General features: G+C 34.5%; 1 protein-coding gene across 1 annotated transcript; it reads right to left on the bottom strand.

Moving 5' to 3' along the window:
* Window positions 1-12,298: 12,298 nt before the first annotated feature.
* On the bottom strand, window positions 12,299-12,763 carry LOC140816142 (uncharacterized). The gene has a single exon (XM_073175214.1). It carries the CDS (start codon window positions 12,761-12,763, stop codon window positions 12,299-12,301), a length of 465 nt encoding a protein of 154 aa, XP_073031315.1.
* Between the last annotated feature and the right edge of the window lie 3,320 nt (window positions 12,764-16,083).

Raw genomic sequence — 16,083 nt, 5'->3', positions numbered from 1 at the left:
ACGTGAAAGAAACGGTACCCTTGAGTGTAGATAAGTGAAGAAGATTTACTGTAGATGACACTCGGCGGCAAGAGAAAGCGGCGGCGGCGTGGCTGAGTGGCGGCGGCTGGGCGGAGGAGCGACGGCTGCTGTGGAAGGCGGCGGTGATTTGATGATGGAGATGAGTTGTGTGAGAGAGGGAGTTGGCTTGAAGGGGTTTATGGAGTGATTTTGGTGATGGAGATTTGTGGGTTGAGTGAAATTGGGGATGATTTGTGTAGGGGATGAAGCTTTTGGAGAGGAGAATTGAGGGAGGCGGGTGTGGTGGTGTGAGAGATGAGTATTGTGAGTGAAACAAAAATCGTTAGATAGGGTTTTTAAAAAAAAAAATCTGGTACGCTGTGCACGGTCGCGCGAGAAGTGGCGCGGCCGCGCGCGCGCTTCTATTTTTGCTTGAAGTTTTACGCCGCGCGGGTGCGCGTGATGTGGCGCTGCCGCGCGCACGCCACTGTATTCTAGAAATAAATGAGCTCGCTGTTGCGACTTTGATTGTTGCACTCCCAAGAGCAGGTTGTCCACAAGTAGTATAATTCGGTGAGTCCGAATATCGTATCCACAGGGAAGCTAAGGTAATTACAAGTCCACTACAATGTCTTTTTGTTTTTGTTTTTGTTTCTTTTTAATTTTAATTGAATCTTTAATGGGTAAATTTTAATTGTTCAAATTTAAATTTAAGTAGTTGAGATTAAAGGATCCACTCTTGGTATTTTAATAAAGTTAACATTAACGAACAATATTGAAATCCACTTAATAAAATGGTTCCAATATATTAAATAATCATATTTATATTATGTTATAAATTATAATCTTATAAGTACATAATATATACCAAAACTTATAAATGTGGTCAAGTATTTATTGTGCTATATATATTTGTAAACACTAAATCAAGGTTCCCACTTTAAATGGTTGGTAAAACCAAACAAACATTTAAATGGTACCAATAAATTAATACTATAATATATTCATATATAATAAATCAAGGAATCCAAGTTAAATGGTTGGTAAAACCAAACTAACATTTAAATGGTTCCAAGAATTTAATATTATAATATATTTATATATAATAACTCAAGGCATCCATTTTAAATGGTTGGTAATACCAAACTAACATTTAAATGGATCCAAGAATTTAGTGTAACATATAGCAACAATAAATCAAAACTCCCACTTATAAGTAGGGTATAAAAATGCTTAAAGAAATAAATATAACATAAACAATAAATAATGATTAAATAATATAAAACATAGATTCTTACCTTATAATAACCTTATTATCATGCCAAGAGCTTCACCTTATCATCTCAACTTTAGGAAGTTAGCTATTCATTATTCAAAGTGTAAAACTTTGAATATGAAATTAACATGCTAATTATATTTAAATGAAGAAATAAAAGAAAAATATAGAGAGAAATATTATGAACTCAAAGATTTGTTCATAGAATGAGGGATATCTCAATACATTACAATGCACCCCTATTTATAGCCAAATTTGGGGAGACAACCACAAATAAAATATTATTTTTTACACATAAGTCTTCATTGGTGTTCCAAGAAATTAATATTATATTGCACATCACTTTTGACAAGCATCTTCTCCGAATTTTCTTCTTCACATAAAATGAAACATGTGGATAATTAAGTTGTCTAGTTGTGGTATTTTTTTCAGAATATTTGACCAAGTAGTTTGAGAGATATGGTCAAAATACTAGAGCATGGTAAAACTGCCACTCCTTCGGTAACTTTAATTGTTGCTTAATTTGATCCCAATTGTGAGAGGATTTTTATCTCATGCTTGCCACCAATATTGTAGATATTAACATCAACTTTCTACAGGTCCAAGAATCATCTTAATCCCATTTGCAACGCCAAGGTTATTCTTGTTTTATCGAACCTGTAAAAATAGTAAAAACTTATAATTACACAACAACTTATATTTTATACAATTTATTATAAAACATATAATATTTAAAAATTTAATAAAACAAAAACTATATATTTATATTATAAAACATTTAATTAATGTACAATTTTTATGTTTATCACACCTCCCAACCAGCTTATTGCTAGTCCCTAGCAATTTAAGCGTTAATAGCAATACAAAACATATTGATTAATTTAAATAGAAATGTAATCAGAACTATCTAAGTGTTTAAATAAAATTTGAAAACTGTCAAAGTTATATCAAGATCATCATAATTATAATTTATGAAATAATTTGAGATGATTAATTCAAAGCTTATTTTAGGTAGTTAAATGTACACGGCCTTCAGAAATTCCTAGTAAGAGTCTCAACTCCATATCCTCACAGGTTAATAAATGTTTCAATTTATGGCAACGATTTCTCTCATGGAGTTGGAATACAGATAAATGCTCAGAAAAATGGTTTACAGAATGCAGACAGACAAACGAGCCAAACTAATCAAAAGATAGAAAATCAATTGATTTAAAATCCAGTTGTTCTTATTATATTTTTTTTTTCCTGATTTTTTTTTTTTTTTTTACATCATGGAATCAGACTAAGTTTATGCTTTTTGACCACATATTTATTTAATTTGTACAATGTATTTCTCTCTTTCTTTTTTTATTTTTTTTTTTTATTTTTTTTTTTTATTCTTATGAGAGAAAAATGGGTCGCAGCATATAACTTAAAAATTACATAGATCTTCAACATCTTTCTTTTTGTATTTTTCTTTTTTTTTCTTTTTTTTTTTTTTCAGGAAATATATATTTTTTTTTTCAAAATAAGAACTCAAGATCTAAACAATAGATAGTCTCTCTCATGATCAATAAAGGCTCGAAAGCTGTTTTCTCAGTCCTCTCCACTCACTCACAAAATATGTGTGAGTTCAAAAATTTTAGGCACTCTTATAAGGTATATCTTGGGCCATATACTTTACTACCTAATTTTATCACAATGGTTAATCACTCAAAAAGATTTCATAAATCATATTTTTATATTGATCAGAATATTAAAAATGACCTTTTTTCAAATAAAATTTAAACATTCTTAAATAGATTAATGCATGTTCTAATTTAAATCTTTCAAATATGTAATGTATGACATTTTTGCAAAAAATTACTAAGGTACAAACAATAAACATGGTTTTATTTTAAAATAATATTTTTTTTTAAATTTGTTTTTTTTTTTTTATATGTGTTCTCCCCCCAATCAGAATATGACATTGTCCCTAATGTCAAAATAGCTATTAATAAAGAGTACATAATGAAAGAGATATCACCTGGAACTTTATTGAATATAACAAACTGAAACAAACACAAACCAATCCACGACTTTTGAATCAATGATCCAACTTCCTTTTCTTACTGCTTGATTGCGACCAATTGATCTTTGTTATCATCGGATCAGGCTTATGAACAAAAGCTTCCAAATCATCAATTAATTGATCGGCAGTCGAAGCACAGATGAGCATCCGTCGTGAATTTTCTGAAATGAAATTCTGTTCCACAGCTTTATCAAGAAATGTCAACAAACTGTCATAATAATTATTGATATTCAACAAGCCCACGGGTTTATTATGGATATTAAGTTGTGCCCAAGAAACAGTGTGAAAAATTTCTTCTAATGTACCAAAACCACCTGGTAGTGCGATAAAAGCATCAGAATTTTCAATCATTTGAGTGATTCTTTCATACATAGAAGAAACTTTTAATTCCTCCCCAATCGTAACACCTGTAATATTTCCTTCAGCTAAAGCTATAGGAATAATACCCAATACCTGACTACCTCCAAGATGAGCAGATGTTGAAACAGATCCCATTAACCCAATATTACCTCCCCCATATACCAAGTGAATTTTTCTCTCAGCCAATATCTTTCCAAGATTATTCGCTGCTTCTACAAACACTTCATTTTTTCCAGGACTCGACCCACAAAATACACAAATATTTTTCAATGTTTGTGCAGAGGATCCAGTCATGTTTTTACTTTCCTTTTTTTTTTTTTCTGCGAAAGTAGAAAGAAAGATGAGAGATTTTATAGGGGTAATATGTTATCATGACAAAACTATGGGTCACAGCTGTAAACAGAATAAATAGTAAAAAAATAATGACACACATGCTTATAAACAGTAGTGTGATTGTGGCTCACAATTTTCCTCTGGTTTTACGTCCAGAAACGGCTTCAACGCCTTCTATGAGTCGAGGATATGCTTCCCATCCAATTTTCTTATAAATTGGCAAACAGGGTCTTTTTTAGTCAGATTCCCAAGACTATGACGCTCATCTTGAAATTGTTTCCATAAACGGAGAAGTTCAATATGCACATGTCCACTAGAATGCGTCTCAAGAGTCAATAAGATGTTATCTAAAGACTCCTTACTCAGCCCATTCTTAATGAAATCAATTTTATCTTCTCTGTTATTGGAAACACATCCCAAAGATCTGCATCGTTTGTCACAAGTCCATCTTGCACACTTATGACAAACCCCTAAACTTTTGGCCCTTCGTTTTTTCGCATAAGTGCTTTTTCCTAATCCAGGCAAATACCGAATAAGCAATGATTGTGGAACTTCTCCTCCTAATCGGACCTTAGCTTCTATTACAAGACGAATATCTTCTGGAATTCCTTTTTGCATTAGTAATCTCAATCTTTCACACCTTCCTGCATAAATTTTTCTTAGAACATTTTCAGAAACAGAGGGAAAATATTTACAAATTTTTGAGAGAATTTCATCCATTTTGAAAAGAAAAGAAATGATTTTTTTTTTAAATTTTTGTATCAGCAATTGTGGGAAACTGATTTAACCGACTATGAGAGTCACGGAGTACCGTTATCCGCCATTTAACCGGGAAAATAAAAAGATTAAGAAAACCTGAAATAAAAACAAACAATAATCAAATGCAACACAAAAAAAAAATCAAGGATCAGAAAGGGAAATAAACTCTTCTTGAAAGATTTCATTTTCCAAAAATGGTTTAAGCCTTTGTCCATTCACTTTAAAAACATCACCATTTTTAGGATTTTCAATATCCACAGCTCCATAAGGATACACATGCTTTATAACATATGGGCCTGTCCATCTTGATCGTAATTTTCCTGGGAATATGTGAAGTCGAGAATTATAAAGCAAAACTTTTTTACCAATCTCAAAAGATTTTCTAAGAATTGTTTTATCATGAAATGATTTGATTTTTGCTTTATAAATCCTTGAATTCTCATACGCATCATTTCTGAGTTCATCAAGTTCATTAAGTTGCAATTTACGCAATTTGTTGGCATCATCCATGCTTGAATTTAAAGTTTTTATCGCCCAATAAGCTTTATGTTCCAATTCCACAGGCAAATGACAATGTGTTCCATAAACCAACCTATAGGGAGACATATTCAATGATGTTTTAAAAGCTGTTCGATATGCCCACAGTGCATCATTAAGTCGCAGAGACCAGTCTTTTCTATTTGAGTTAACAGTTTTTTCCAAAATTTGCTTTATCTCCCTATTAGCTAATTCAACTTGTCCATTTGTTTGAGGATGATAAGGAGTTGTTACTTTGTGAGTAATACCATATTTTTTCATTAATGAAGCAAATGGTTTATTAACAAAGTGAGTTCCCCCATCACTTATCATAGCTCGAGGAATTCCGAATCTACTAAAAATATTTTCTTTCAAAAATTTGATGACGATTTTATGATCATTTGTTCGACATGGAATTGCCTCTATCCATTTGGAAACATAATCAACTGCAACTAAAATATACAAGTATCCAAACGACGGTGGAAAAGGTCCCATAAAATCTATTCCCCAACAATCAAATATTTCAATTTCAATGATAGGATTCAAAGGCATCATGTTTCTTTTTGAAATCGCACCCAATTTTTGACAATTTTCACAGATCTTGCAGATTTCGTGGGTGTCTTTAAACAAAGTGGGCCAATAAAATCCACACTGCAAGATTTTTGCAGCTGTTTTCTTTGAAGAAAAATGTCCCCCGCATGCTTCTGAATGACAAAATTTAATGACACTACTTACCTCATTGTCGGGTATGCAACGTCGAAAAATTTGATCCGGACAATACTTGAACAGATACGGATCATCCCAATAAAAGTTTTTTACCTCATTCAAAAATTTTCTTTTATCTTGGGAACTCCATTGCGGTGGCATTTTTCCTGTCACAAGAAAATTTACTATGTTAGCAAACCAAGGTGTAGTAGTAACTGAAAATAGATGTTCATCAGGAAAATTATCGTTAATTGGTGTCATTTCAAAAGATGATCCTGTTACTAGTCTCGATAAATGATCGGCTACGACATTCTCGGTTCCTTTTTTATCTTTGATTACAATGTCAAATTCTTGGAGCAACAAAATCCATCGTATCAGTCGTGGCTTTGCATCCTGTTTGGTCAACAAATATCTAATAGCAGAATGATCAGTAAACACGATAGTTGTTGATCCAATCAAATAAGAACGAAATTTATCTAATGCAAATATTACAGCAAGTAGCTCTTTTTCAGTTGTGGAGTAATTCATTTGAGCATTGTTTAAAGTTCTACTTGCATAATATATCACATAAGGCTTACCGTTTCTTCTTTGACCCAATACTGCACCGACTGCATAATCACTCGCATCGCACATGATTTCAAATGGTAAAGACCAATCAGGAGGTTGCATGATAGGAGCTGATGTTAAATGTCGAATGATTTTATCAAAAGCATTTTGACATTCTTGAGTCCACTCAAATGCACTGTCTTTTGTTAAGAGGTTACAAATGGGTTTAGAGATTAAACTAAAGTCCTTTATAAACCTCCTATAAAATCCAGCATGTCCCAAAAATGAGCGAATTTCTTTAATGGTTTTTGGAGGGGGTAAATTGGCAATGACATCAACTTTTGCTTTATCGACTTCAATTCCATGAGATGACACGACATGTCCCAAAACAATTCCAGAAGTAATCATGTAATGACATTTTTCCCAATTTAAAATAAGACCTTTTTCCTCGCATCTTTTTAAAACTTTTTCCAAATTTTCAAGACAATTATCAAATGTATTCCCAAAAACAGTTAAATCATCCATAAAAATTTCCAAACAATTTTCAACCATGTCGCAGAAAATGCTTAGCATACATCTTTGAAATGTTGCTGGGGCATTGCATAAACCAAATGGCATCCTTCTGAATGCAAATGTTCCAAAAGGACATGTGAATGTAGTTTTTTCTTGATCTTCGAGTGCAATGGGAATTTGATAATAGCCTGAATATCCGTCAAGAAAACAGTAGTAGGGATGACCTGCTACTCTTTCTAAAATTTGATCCAAAAATGGTAATGGAAAATGATCTTTTCTAGTGGCGTCATTTAATTTTCTATAATCAATACACATCCGCCAACTAGATGGGACTCGACTTGTTAACAATTCACCTTTTTCATTTTTTATCACTGTGATGCCAGATTTTTTTGGAACTACTTGTGTTGGGCTTACCCACTTACTATCAGAAATAGGGTAGATAATTCCAACATCAAGTAGTTTGAGAACTTCAGTTTTCACAACATCTTTCATGTGTGGATTTAATCTCCTTTGTGGTTGTTGAGATGTTTTTGCATTTTCTTCTAAGTGAATTTTGTGTGTGCAAATTAGTGGATTAATGCCCTTAAGATCTTTTAGTGTCCAACCAATTGCATTTTTATGTCTTTTAAGCATATCAACTAATTTACCTTCTTGATTACTTGAGAGTTTGGAAGAAATTACCACCGGATATGTTTCATCTTCTCCAAGAAATGCATACTTCAATTCTTCTGGCAAGGGTTTTAACTCCAATACTGGTGGTTCGTCTTTGTTCTCATATTTTTCATCAAATTCTTTCTCTGATCCTGGTAACGAGTGATACCTGAAAAAATCGTCAAGATCAATTTCAATATTTTCTTTAACAGTTTCAATTGAACAAATATCTAATTGATCACGAGTACTCCCTTCTTGAATGTTTTCTTCCACAAGAGTTTCAATAAGATTTTCATCTTCACTTTCATCTCCTTTGTCATGTGGTTGCTTACAAAGATTAAAAACATTGAGCTCCAAGGTCATGTTACCAAATGACAACTTCATTATTCCATTCCTGCAATTTATAAGAGCATTAGAAGTTGCTAAAAATGGACGACCTAAAATTACAGGAATTGCATTACAAGCTTCAATAGGTTGTGTATCTAAAACTATGAAATCGACAGGATATACAAAGTTATCAACTTGGACCAACACGTCTTCTACCATACCTCTTGGCACTTTAACAGATCTATCAGCAAGTAAAAGTGTTACCGAAGTAGGTTTTAACTCGCCTAGATTGAGTTCTTGATAAACTGAATATGGAAGTAAATTCACACTAGCTCCAAGGTCAAGCAAGGCTTTTTTAATCTTTCGTTCTCCAATAATACACGAAATAGTAGGACAACCAGGGTCTTTGTATTTCAAAGCATTATTATTTTGAATGATTGCACTTACTTGTTCGGCTAAAAATGCTTTCTTTTTCACATTCAATTTTCTTTTCACAGTGCACAAGTCTTTCAAAAATTTGGCATATGATGGTACCTGTTTTATTGCATCTAATAAAGGAATATTAACTTTTACTTGTTTAAAAATATCATATATATCAGAATTCAAATTTGATTTTTTTGTATTTTTCAATGCATGAGGGAATGGTGGTGACACTGTCTGTTGAACCTCCTCTTCACAAGTTATGGGTTCCACTTCCTTACCCTTTGGAGTTGATTTATCATCATCTTCACAAGGTTCAAGAATGGATTTTTCCACAACTTTACCACTTCGAAGGGTAATAACAGATTTTACCTGATCCATCGGTTGAGTTCCAGAAGTTCCAATTTGTGTATGATGATCCTTGGGATTAGGCAGAGGTTGTGAAGGAAATTTACCTTTTTCATGAACATTAAGTGCAGATGCAAATTTAGCAAGAGTATCTTTCAAGTCTGTCATGGTTTGAGCAGTTTGAGTATTGATAGACTCTTGCTTTGCAATGAAAGAATTCAATGTATCTTCCAAATTTCTTTTCGGCGGAGGAACATAAGGTGCATAATTTTGAAAATTTTGTTGATTTTGAAAATGTGGTTGCGGAAATTGTGCAGGATTATCATTCCTCCAACTAAAATTTGGATGATTTCGCCAACCTGGATTGTAATTTTGAGAAAATGGTTCAAAATTTGGCCTTTTGAAATTGTTCAAAACATTGGCTTGCTCATGGAGACATTCTTTAAAAGAGGGCAAAGTGGGACAATCTTTTGTAAAATGATCACTTGTATCACAGATGTGACACACAATTTCTTGAACAGATTTTAATTGACCATTCTTTTTCAATTCAAGTGCCTCAACTTTTCTTGCCAAAGAGGTAAATCTAGCTTGAAGATCATGTTCATCTTTGAGAGTGTACATACCTCCACCAGATGTAGGAGATTGAATCTTGTTTGATGGTTCGATTGTACCTATAGTGTCCCAATTTTGAGCATTTTCAGCTAATGAATCGAGATACTCAATTGCCTCGTTCGGATCTTTATCTTCAAATGTTCCATTACACATAAATTCAACCATTTGCCTATCTTTAGGTGTTAAGCCTTCATAAAATTGAGAAACAACTCTCCAAATTTCAAAACCATGATGTGGACAAAGATTAAGCAATTCTTTGTATCTATCCCAACACTGATAAAAAGTTTCTCCTTGTTTTTGAGTGAAAGTGATGATTTGCCTTTTGAAAGAATTTGTTCTATGAGATGGAAAAAACTTTTTCAAAAATTGTTGTTGCAATTCATCCCAAGTTCGAATGGATCCCGATCTAAGATTTTGTAGCCAAGTTTTAGCTTTATCTTTTAAAGAAAAAGGAAAAAGCTTAAGGCGAATGGTGTTCATGCTACAATTTAGATCATTATATGTGTTGCACACTTCTTCAAACTCTCGTAAATGCATGTATGGATTTTCAGAATCTAAGCCATGAAAGTTGGGTAAAAGTTGGATAATACCAGGCTTAAAATTGAAATGAGATGCATCAGGGGGAAAAACTAGACATGAAGGTGCACTAGTACGTGTAGGATTCATGTGATCTCTAAGTGTTCTTCGTCTATCATGATCATGTTGAGATTGAATTTCATCTTCATTTTCTTGGATGGGTTCTTCCGCCATGTTTTGTAAAAATAAAGGGTTATTTCGAATGAGTCGACCACTAAGTGTACGTGACCAAATGCTCATGCAAATGCAAAACAAAAAGAAAAAAAAAAACACACAAAAGCAATAAAAAGAAAAATAAACTTTAAACAATATTAAATAGACTTGAAATTAAATTATACTTCCCCGGCAACGGCGCCAAAAACTTGTTGCGACTTTGATTGTTGCACTCCCAAGAGCAGGTTGTCCACAAGTAGTATAATTCGGTGAGTCCGAATATCGTATCCACAGGGAAGCTAAGGTAATTACAAGTCCACTACAATGTCTTTTTGTTTTTGTTTTTGTTTCTTTTTAATTTTAATTGAATCTTTAATGGGTAAATTTTAATTGTTCAAATTTAAATTTAAGTAGTTGAGATTAAAGGATCCACTCTTGGTATTTTAATAAAGTTAACATTAACGAACAATATTGAAATCCACTTAATAAAATGGTTCCAATATATTAAATAATCATATTTATATTATGTTATAAATTATAATCTTATAAGTACATAATATATACCAAAACTTATAAATGTGGTCAAGTATTTATTGTGCTATATATATTTGTAAACACTAAATCAAGGTTCCCACTTTAAATGGTTGGTAAAACCAAACAAACATTTAAATGGTACCAATAAATTAATACTATAATATATTCATATATAATAAATCAAGGAATCCAAGTTAAATGGTTGGTAAAACCAAACTAACATTTAAATGGTTCCAAGAATTTAATATTATAATATATTTATATATAATAACTCAAGGCATCCATTTTAAATGGTTGGTAATACCAAACTAACATTTAAATGGATCCAAGAATTTAGTGTAACATATAGCAACAATAAATCAAAACTCCCACTTATAAGTAGGGTATAAAAATGCTTAAAGAAATAAATATAACATAAACAATAAATAATGATTAAATAATATAAAACATAGATTCTTACCTTATAATAACCTTATTATCATGCCAAGAGCTTCACCTTATCATCTCAACTTTAGGAAGTTAGCTATTCATTATTCAAAGTGTAAAACTTTGAATATGAAATTAACATGCTAATTATATTTAAATGAAGAAATAAAAGAAAAATATAGAGAGAAATATTATGAACTCAAAGATTTGTTCATAGAATGAGGGATATCTCAATACATTACAATGCACCCCTATTTATAGCCAAATTTGGGGAGACAACCACAAATAAAATATTATTTTTTACACATAAGTCTTCATTGGTGTTCCAAGAAATTAATATTATATTGCACATCACTTTTGACAAGCATCTTCTCCGAATTTTCTTCTTCACATAAAATGAAACATGTGGATAATTAAGTTGTCTAGTTGTGGTATTTTTTTCAGAATATTTGACCAAGTAGTTTGAGAGATATGGTCAAAATACTAGAGCATGGTAAAACTGCCACTCCTTCGGTAACTTTAATTGTTGCTTAATTTGATCCCAATTGTGAGAGGATTTTTATCTCATGCTTGCCACCAATATTGTAGATATTAACATCAACTTTCTACAGGTCCAAGAATCATCTTAATCCCATTTGCAACGCCAAGGTTATTCTTGTTTTATCGAACCTGTAAAAATAGTAAAAACTTATAATTACACAACAACTTATATTTTATACAATTTATTATAAAACATATAATATTTAAAAATTTAATAAAACAAAAACTATATATTTATATTATAAAACATTTAATTAATGTACAATTTTTATGTTTATCACTCGCGCGGTGGCGCGAGATGTGGCGCTGCCGCGCGCGCGCCACTGTATTCTGCCAATAATTGAGTGCACGCCATCGCGCGTAATATGGCACAGCCGCGCGCTCGTCTCGGGTTTCCTTCGTTAATGATATGCGCGCGGTCGCACGAGAGTTGGCGCTGGGGCGTGCATGCATCTGTATTTTCACACTTTTTTATATAAATAACCTGCAAAAATAAAACGATTCAAATTAATACTTAAATATAGAAAATTAAAAATATTAACTAAGAAATTGAGTTAAAATAATAAAGTTGAACGAATGCGAAATTAAATAAATGCGGGTTGCCTCCCACACAGCGCTTGGTTTAACGTCATCAGCCCGACTACCAGTTTTGCTCAATTGGGTTCACTCAGACTGAAATTGTCAATATTCTTGACTTCGGTTCCATAGTATGCTTTAACCCGCTGTCCATTGACCTTGAAAGTTTGTCCATCACTGCACTTCAACTCGATAGCCCCATGAGGATATACTGTTTCCACTACAAATGGCCCTGACCAACGTGATTTCAGTTTACCAGGAAACAATTTCAGACGAGAGTTGAATAGAAGTACTTGTTGTCCTGGTTTGAGCTCCCTTCGGACAATGATTTTGTCATGCCACTTCTTGGTTTGCTCCTTGTAGATTTTGGCATTTTCATATGCGTCATTTCTGAATTCATCCATCTCACTTAACTGCAGTTTTCTGACATCGCCAGAAGCTTTCAGGTCGAAGTTCAACTTTTTAACTGCCCAAAATGCTCGGTGCTCCAGTTCTAGTGGCAAGTGGCATGCTTTCCCAAAAACTAACCTATAGGGAGACATCCCAATAGGCGTCTTGAATGCGGTCCGATAAGCCCATAACGCATCATCCAACTTCATAGCCCAATCCCTCCGGTTGGTGTTGACAGTCTTTTCCAGAATTTGCTTAATTTCCCGGTTGGATACTTCAGCTTGGCCATTCGATTGAGGGTGATATGCTAGTGCCACTTTGCCAAAATGCTAGTGCCACTTTGCCAAAATGGTCACCAATGCCATTTTAATCTTCTCGAATGCCTGCAAAAAATCATCATCAAATATAAAAGTCGACTCTTTTTCAAGCAAGTTACACAGGGGTTTAGTAATTTTGGAAAAGTCTCGAATAAATCTACGATAGAACCCCGCATGTCCGAGAAAACTCCGTATTCCTTTGATGTTCTTTGGTGGGGGAAGTTTTTCGATCGCAACGACTTTAGCTCGGTCCACCTCTAATCCCTTAGACGACACTTTATGTCCGAGAACAATACCCTCTTGGACCATAAAGTGACACTTCTCCCAATTAAGAACTAGGTTTTTATCCTAGCATCTCTGCAAAACGAGGGATAAATTGTGTAAACAATGATCAAACGACGAACCGAATACCGAAAAGTCGTCCATGAAGACTTCCATTATTTCCTCCACCATATCTGCAAAAATGGCCATCATACACCTCTGGAAAGTAGCAGGTGCATTGCATAGCCCAAACGGCATTCTCCGAAAAGCAAACGTGCCATAGGGACACGTGAAAGTAGTCTTCTCCTGATCTTCTGGCGCTATAGCAATTTGGTTATATCCTGAATATCCATCTAAAAAACAATAATGACAATAGCCAGCAAGTCTATCAAGCATTTGATCAATAAAAGGCAATGGAAAATGATCTTTACGTGTGGCATTATTTAACTTTCTATAATCAATACATACCCGCCAGCCAGTTACAGTGCGAGTAGAAATCAGTTCATCATTTTCGTTTTTAACCACAGTTATTCCACCCTTTTCGGTACAACTTGTACAGGAGACACCCAACTACTATCAGAAATGGCATAAATCACACCAGCATTTAGTAATTTCAGTACCTCGTTTTTCACAACCTCTTTCATTGTTGGGTTCAACCTCCTCTGGTGGTCCACATAAGGAGTATACGATTCCTCCATCAAAATTTTATGCATGCATATAGTGGGGCTAATTCCCCTAATATCAGAAATCGACCATCCTAAAGCAGCTTTAAATTTCCTCGATACTGTCAATAATTTATCTTTTTCAGTACAAGTAAGAGAGGAAGAGATGATTACCGGATATGTCGACTTGTCACCTAAAAATGCATAACATAAGTGGCTTGGCAGTTCCTTCAAGTCAGGCGAAGGTGCTTTTACCTCGATTCTCTCATTTATATCCAACTCTTCAGGCGGTGCATTTTTACTCCTGTCCTTCTACAGTGCTTCAAGAGCCACTCGTTGCTCTTTCACTTCCCAAGTGTCTTCATCAACAGGCCCAGCAGCACCTATCAAACAGCTCTCCAAAGGATCCCTAGTTCCTGCACAATCAATGGACATACATGAGTCTAAAACATCAATGCTTTTACAGGTTCTTACCTCATTTGACTCCTTCATGGCGTGGTAGATATTGAAAATGACAGCTTCTCCGCCAACTCTCAAGGTGAGTTCCCCCTTATGCACATCTATCAATGCCCTTCCGGTTGCCAGAAACGGTCTCTCGAAAATTAATGGAGCATCATGATCCTCTTCCATATCTAAAATCACGAAGTCAGCAGGAAAAATAAATTTATCCACTTTTACCAGTACATCCTCGACGATCCCACGTGGATACGTGAGACTTCTGTCCGCAAGCTGCAAGGTGATCGTGGTTGGTTTAACCTCTCCAAGCTCCAATTCCCTGTAAAATAGAAAATGGCATCAAATTAATACTCGCTCCTAAATCACATAAGGCTTTACTACATTTAGAACCACCAATAAAGCAAGGAATAGTAAAACTCCCTGGATCTTTTAATTTCTGTGGTAACTTCTTCTGCAATATGGCGCTACACTCTTCAGTAAGGTTCACAGTCTCAAACTCCTGCAGCTTCCTCTTCTTAGACATCACATCTTTGATAAACTTTGCATAATTCGGCATTTGCTCCAAAGCATCAGCAAATGGTATGTTGATGTGTATCTTCTTAAAAATCTCCAAAAATTTTGCAAACTGATCATCCAATTTCTTCTTTTTGAATCTCTGAGGGTATGGAAGGGTCGGTTTATAAACTGGATGTCGTTCAACTTCAACTTCTGTCTTGGATTCATCAGTTTTACCTTCTTCAACTATCTTTTCACTTTCCACTCTCTCTTTAGGAGTTTGTATATCCAATTCCTTTCCACTCCTCAAACTGACTGCCTTGCACTGCTCTTTTGGGTTAACCTCGGTGTTACTAGGAAATTGACCCCTATTCTGATCTCTCAATGCGGTAGCCAACTGTCCAATTTAAGTCTCCAAAGATTTCATTGTGGGACCCATATTTCCCATGTGAGTCTCCATATTGTCAAGGCAAGATTCAGTCCGTGCCATCCTCTGGCTGAACTCAGCAACAAATGTTCCTACTAAATCCTCAAACGAAGGTTTCCCTTCCCCCTTTGATGTATTGAACCCCGGTGGAGGATTCAACACATTCTTATTATTTTCATAAGAAAAATTTTCATGATTTCTTAATCCTGGATGATAAGTATTAGGGGGAGGGTTACCTCGATATCCTCCAAATCCTCCAAAATTTCTGTTGTTGACATACTGAGCTTCTTCAGGAATAGATTGTTCTTCAGCAACAGTTGATGGAATCTCAGTTTCTGATATGCTCACTTTGTTCATAGCTGCGAGTTGTGTGGTCAGTATTGATACCTGTGCAGTGAGTGACGTAATGGGATCCACAGCATAAACTCCAGCTGTCCTTTTTACTCCTGCCCTTTCTGACGGCCACTGGTAGCTATTTATTGTCATCTGTTCGAGCAAGTCATAAGCTTGCTCAGGAGATTTGGCAAAGATCGTGCCACCAGCTGCAGCATCCACTGTTCCTCTTGTTTGCCCATTTATACCGTTGTAGAATAATTCAATCTGCACCCAGTCTTCGAAGCCATGGTTTGGGCACTTTCTCAATAGCTCCTTGTATCTTTCCCATGCCTCATACAATTGTTCAAAATCAGTCTGCCTGAACGTGCTAATCACAATCTTCAACTGTGCAGACTTTGCAGGGGGAAAGTATTTTGCCAGATATTTTGTCGCCAGTTCCTGCCATGTCGTGATACTTCCCAAGGGAAGCGATTGGAGCCATCCTCGAGCTTGATCCCTAAGAGAAAACGGACACAAAA

The sequence above is a fragment of the Primulina eburnea genome, chromosome 16 (genome assembly GCF_022965805.1).
Source record: "Primulina eburnea isolate SZY01 chromosome 16, ASM2296580v1, whole genome shotgun sequence".
Lineage (NCBI taxonomy): Eukaryota > Viridiplantae > Streptophyta > Magnoliopsida > Lamiales > Gesneriaceae > Primulina > Primulina eburnea.
The sequence above is the reverse complement of the archived record's forward strand: the minus strand, read 5'-3'. Positions and strand labels throughout refer to the sequence as shown.

Excerpts from the sequence above, each read along its gene's own strand:
- LOC140816142 (XM_073175214.1), bottom strand. The coding sequence starts at position 12,763 with ATGTCTCCCTATAGGTTAGTTTTTGGGAAAGCATGCCACTTGCCACTA.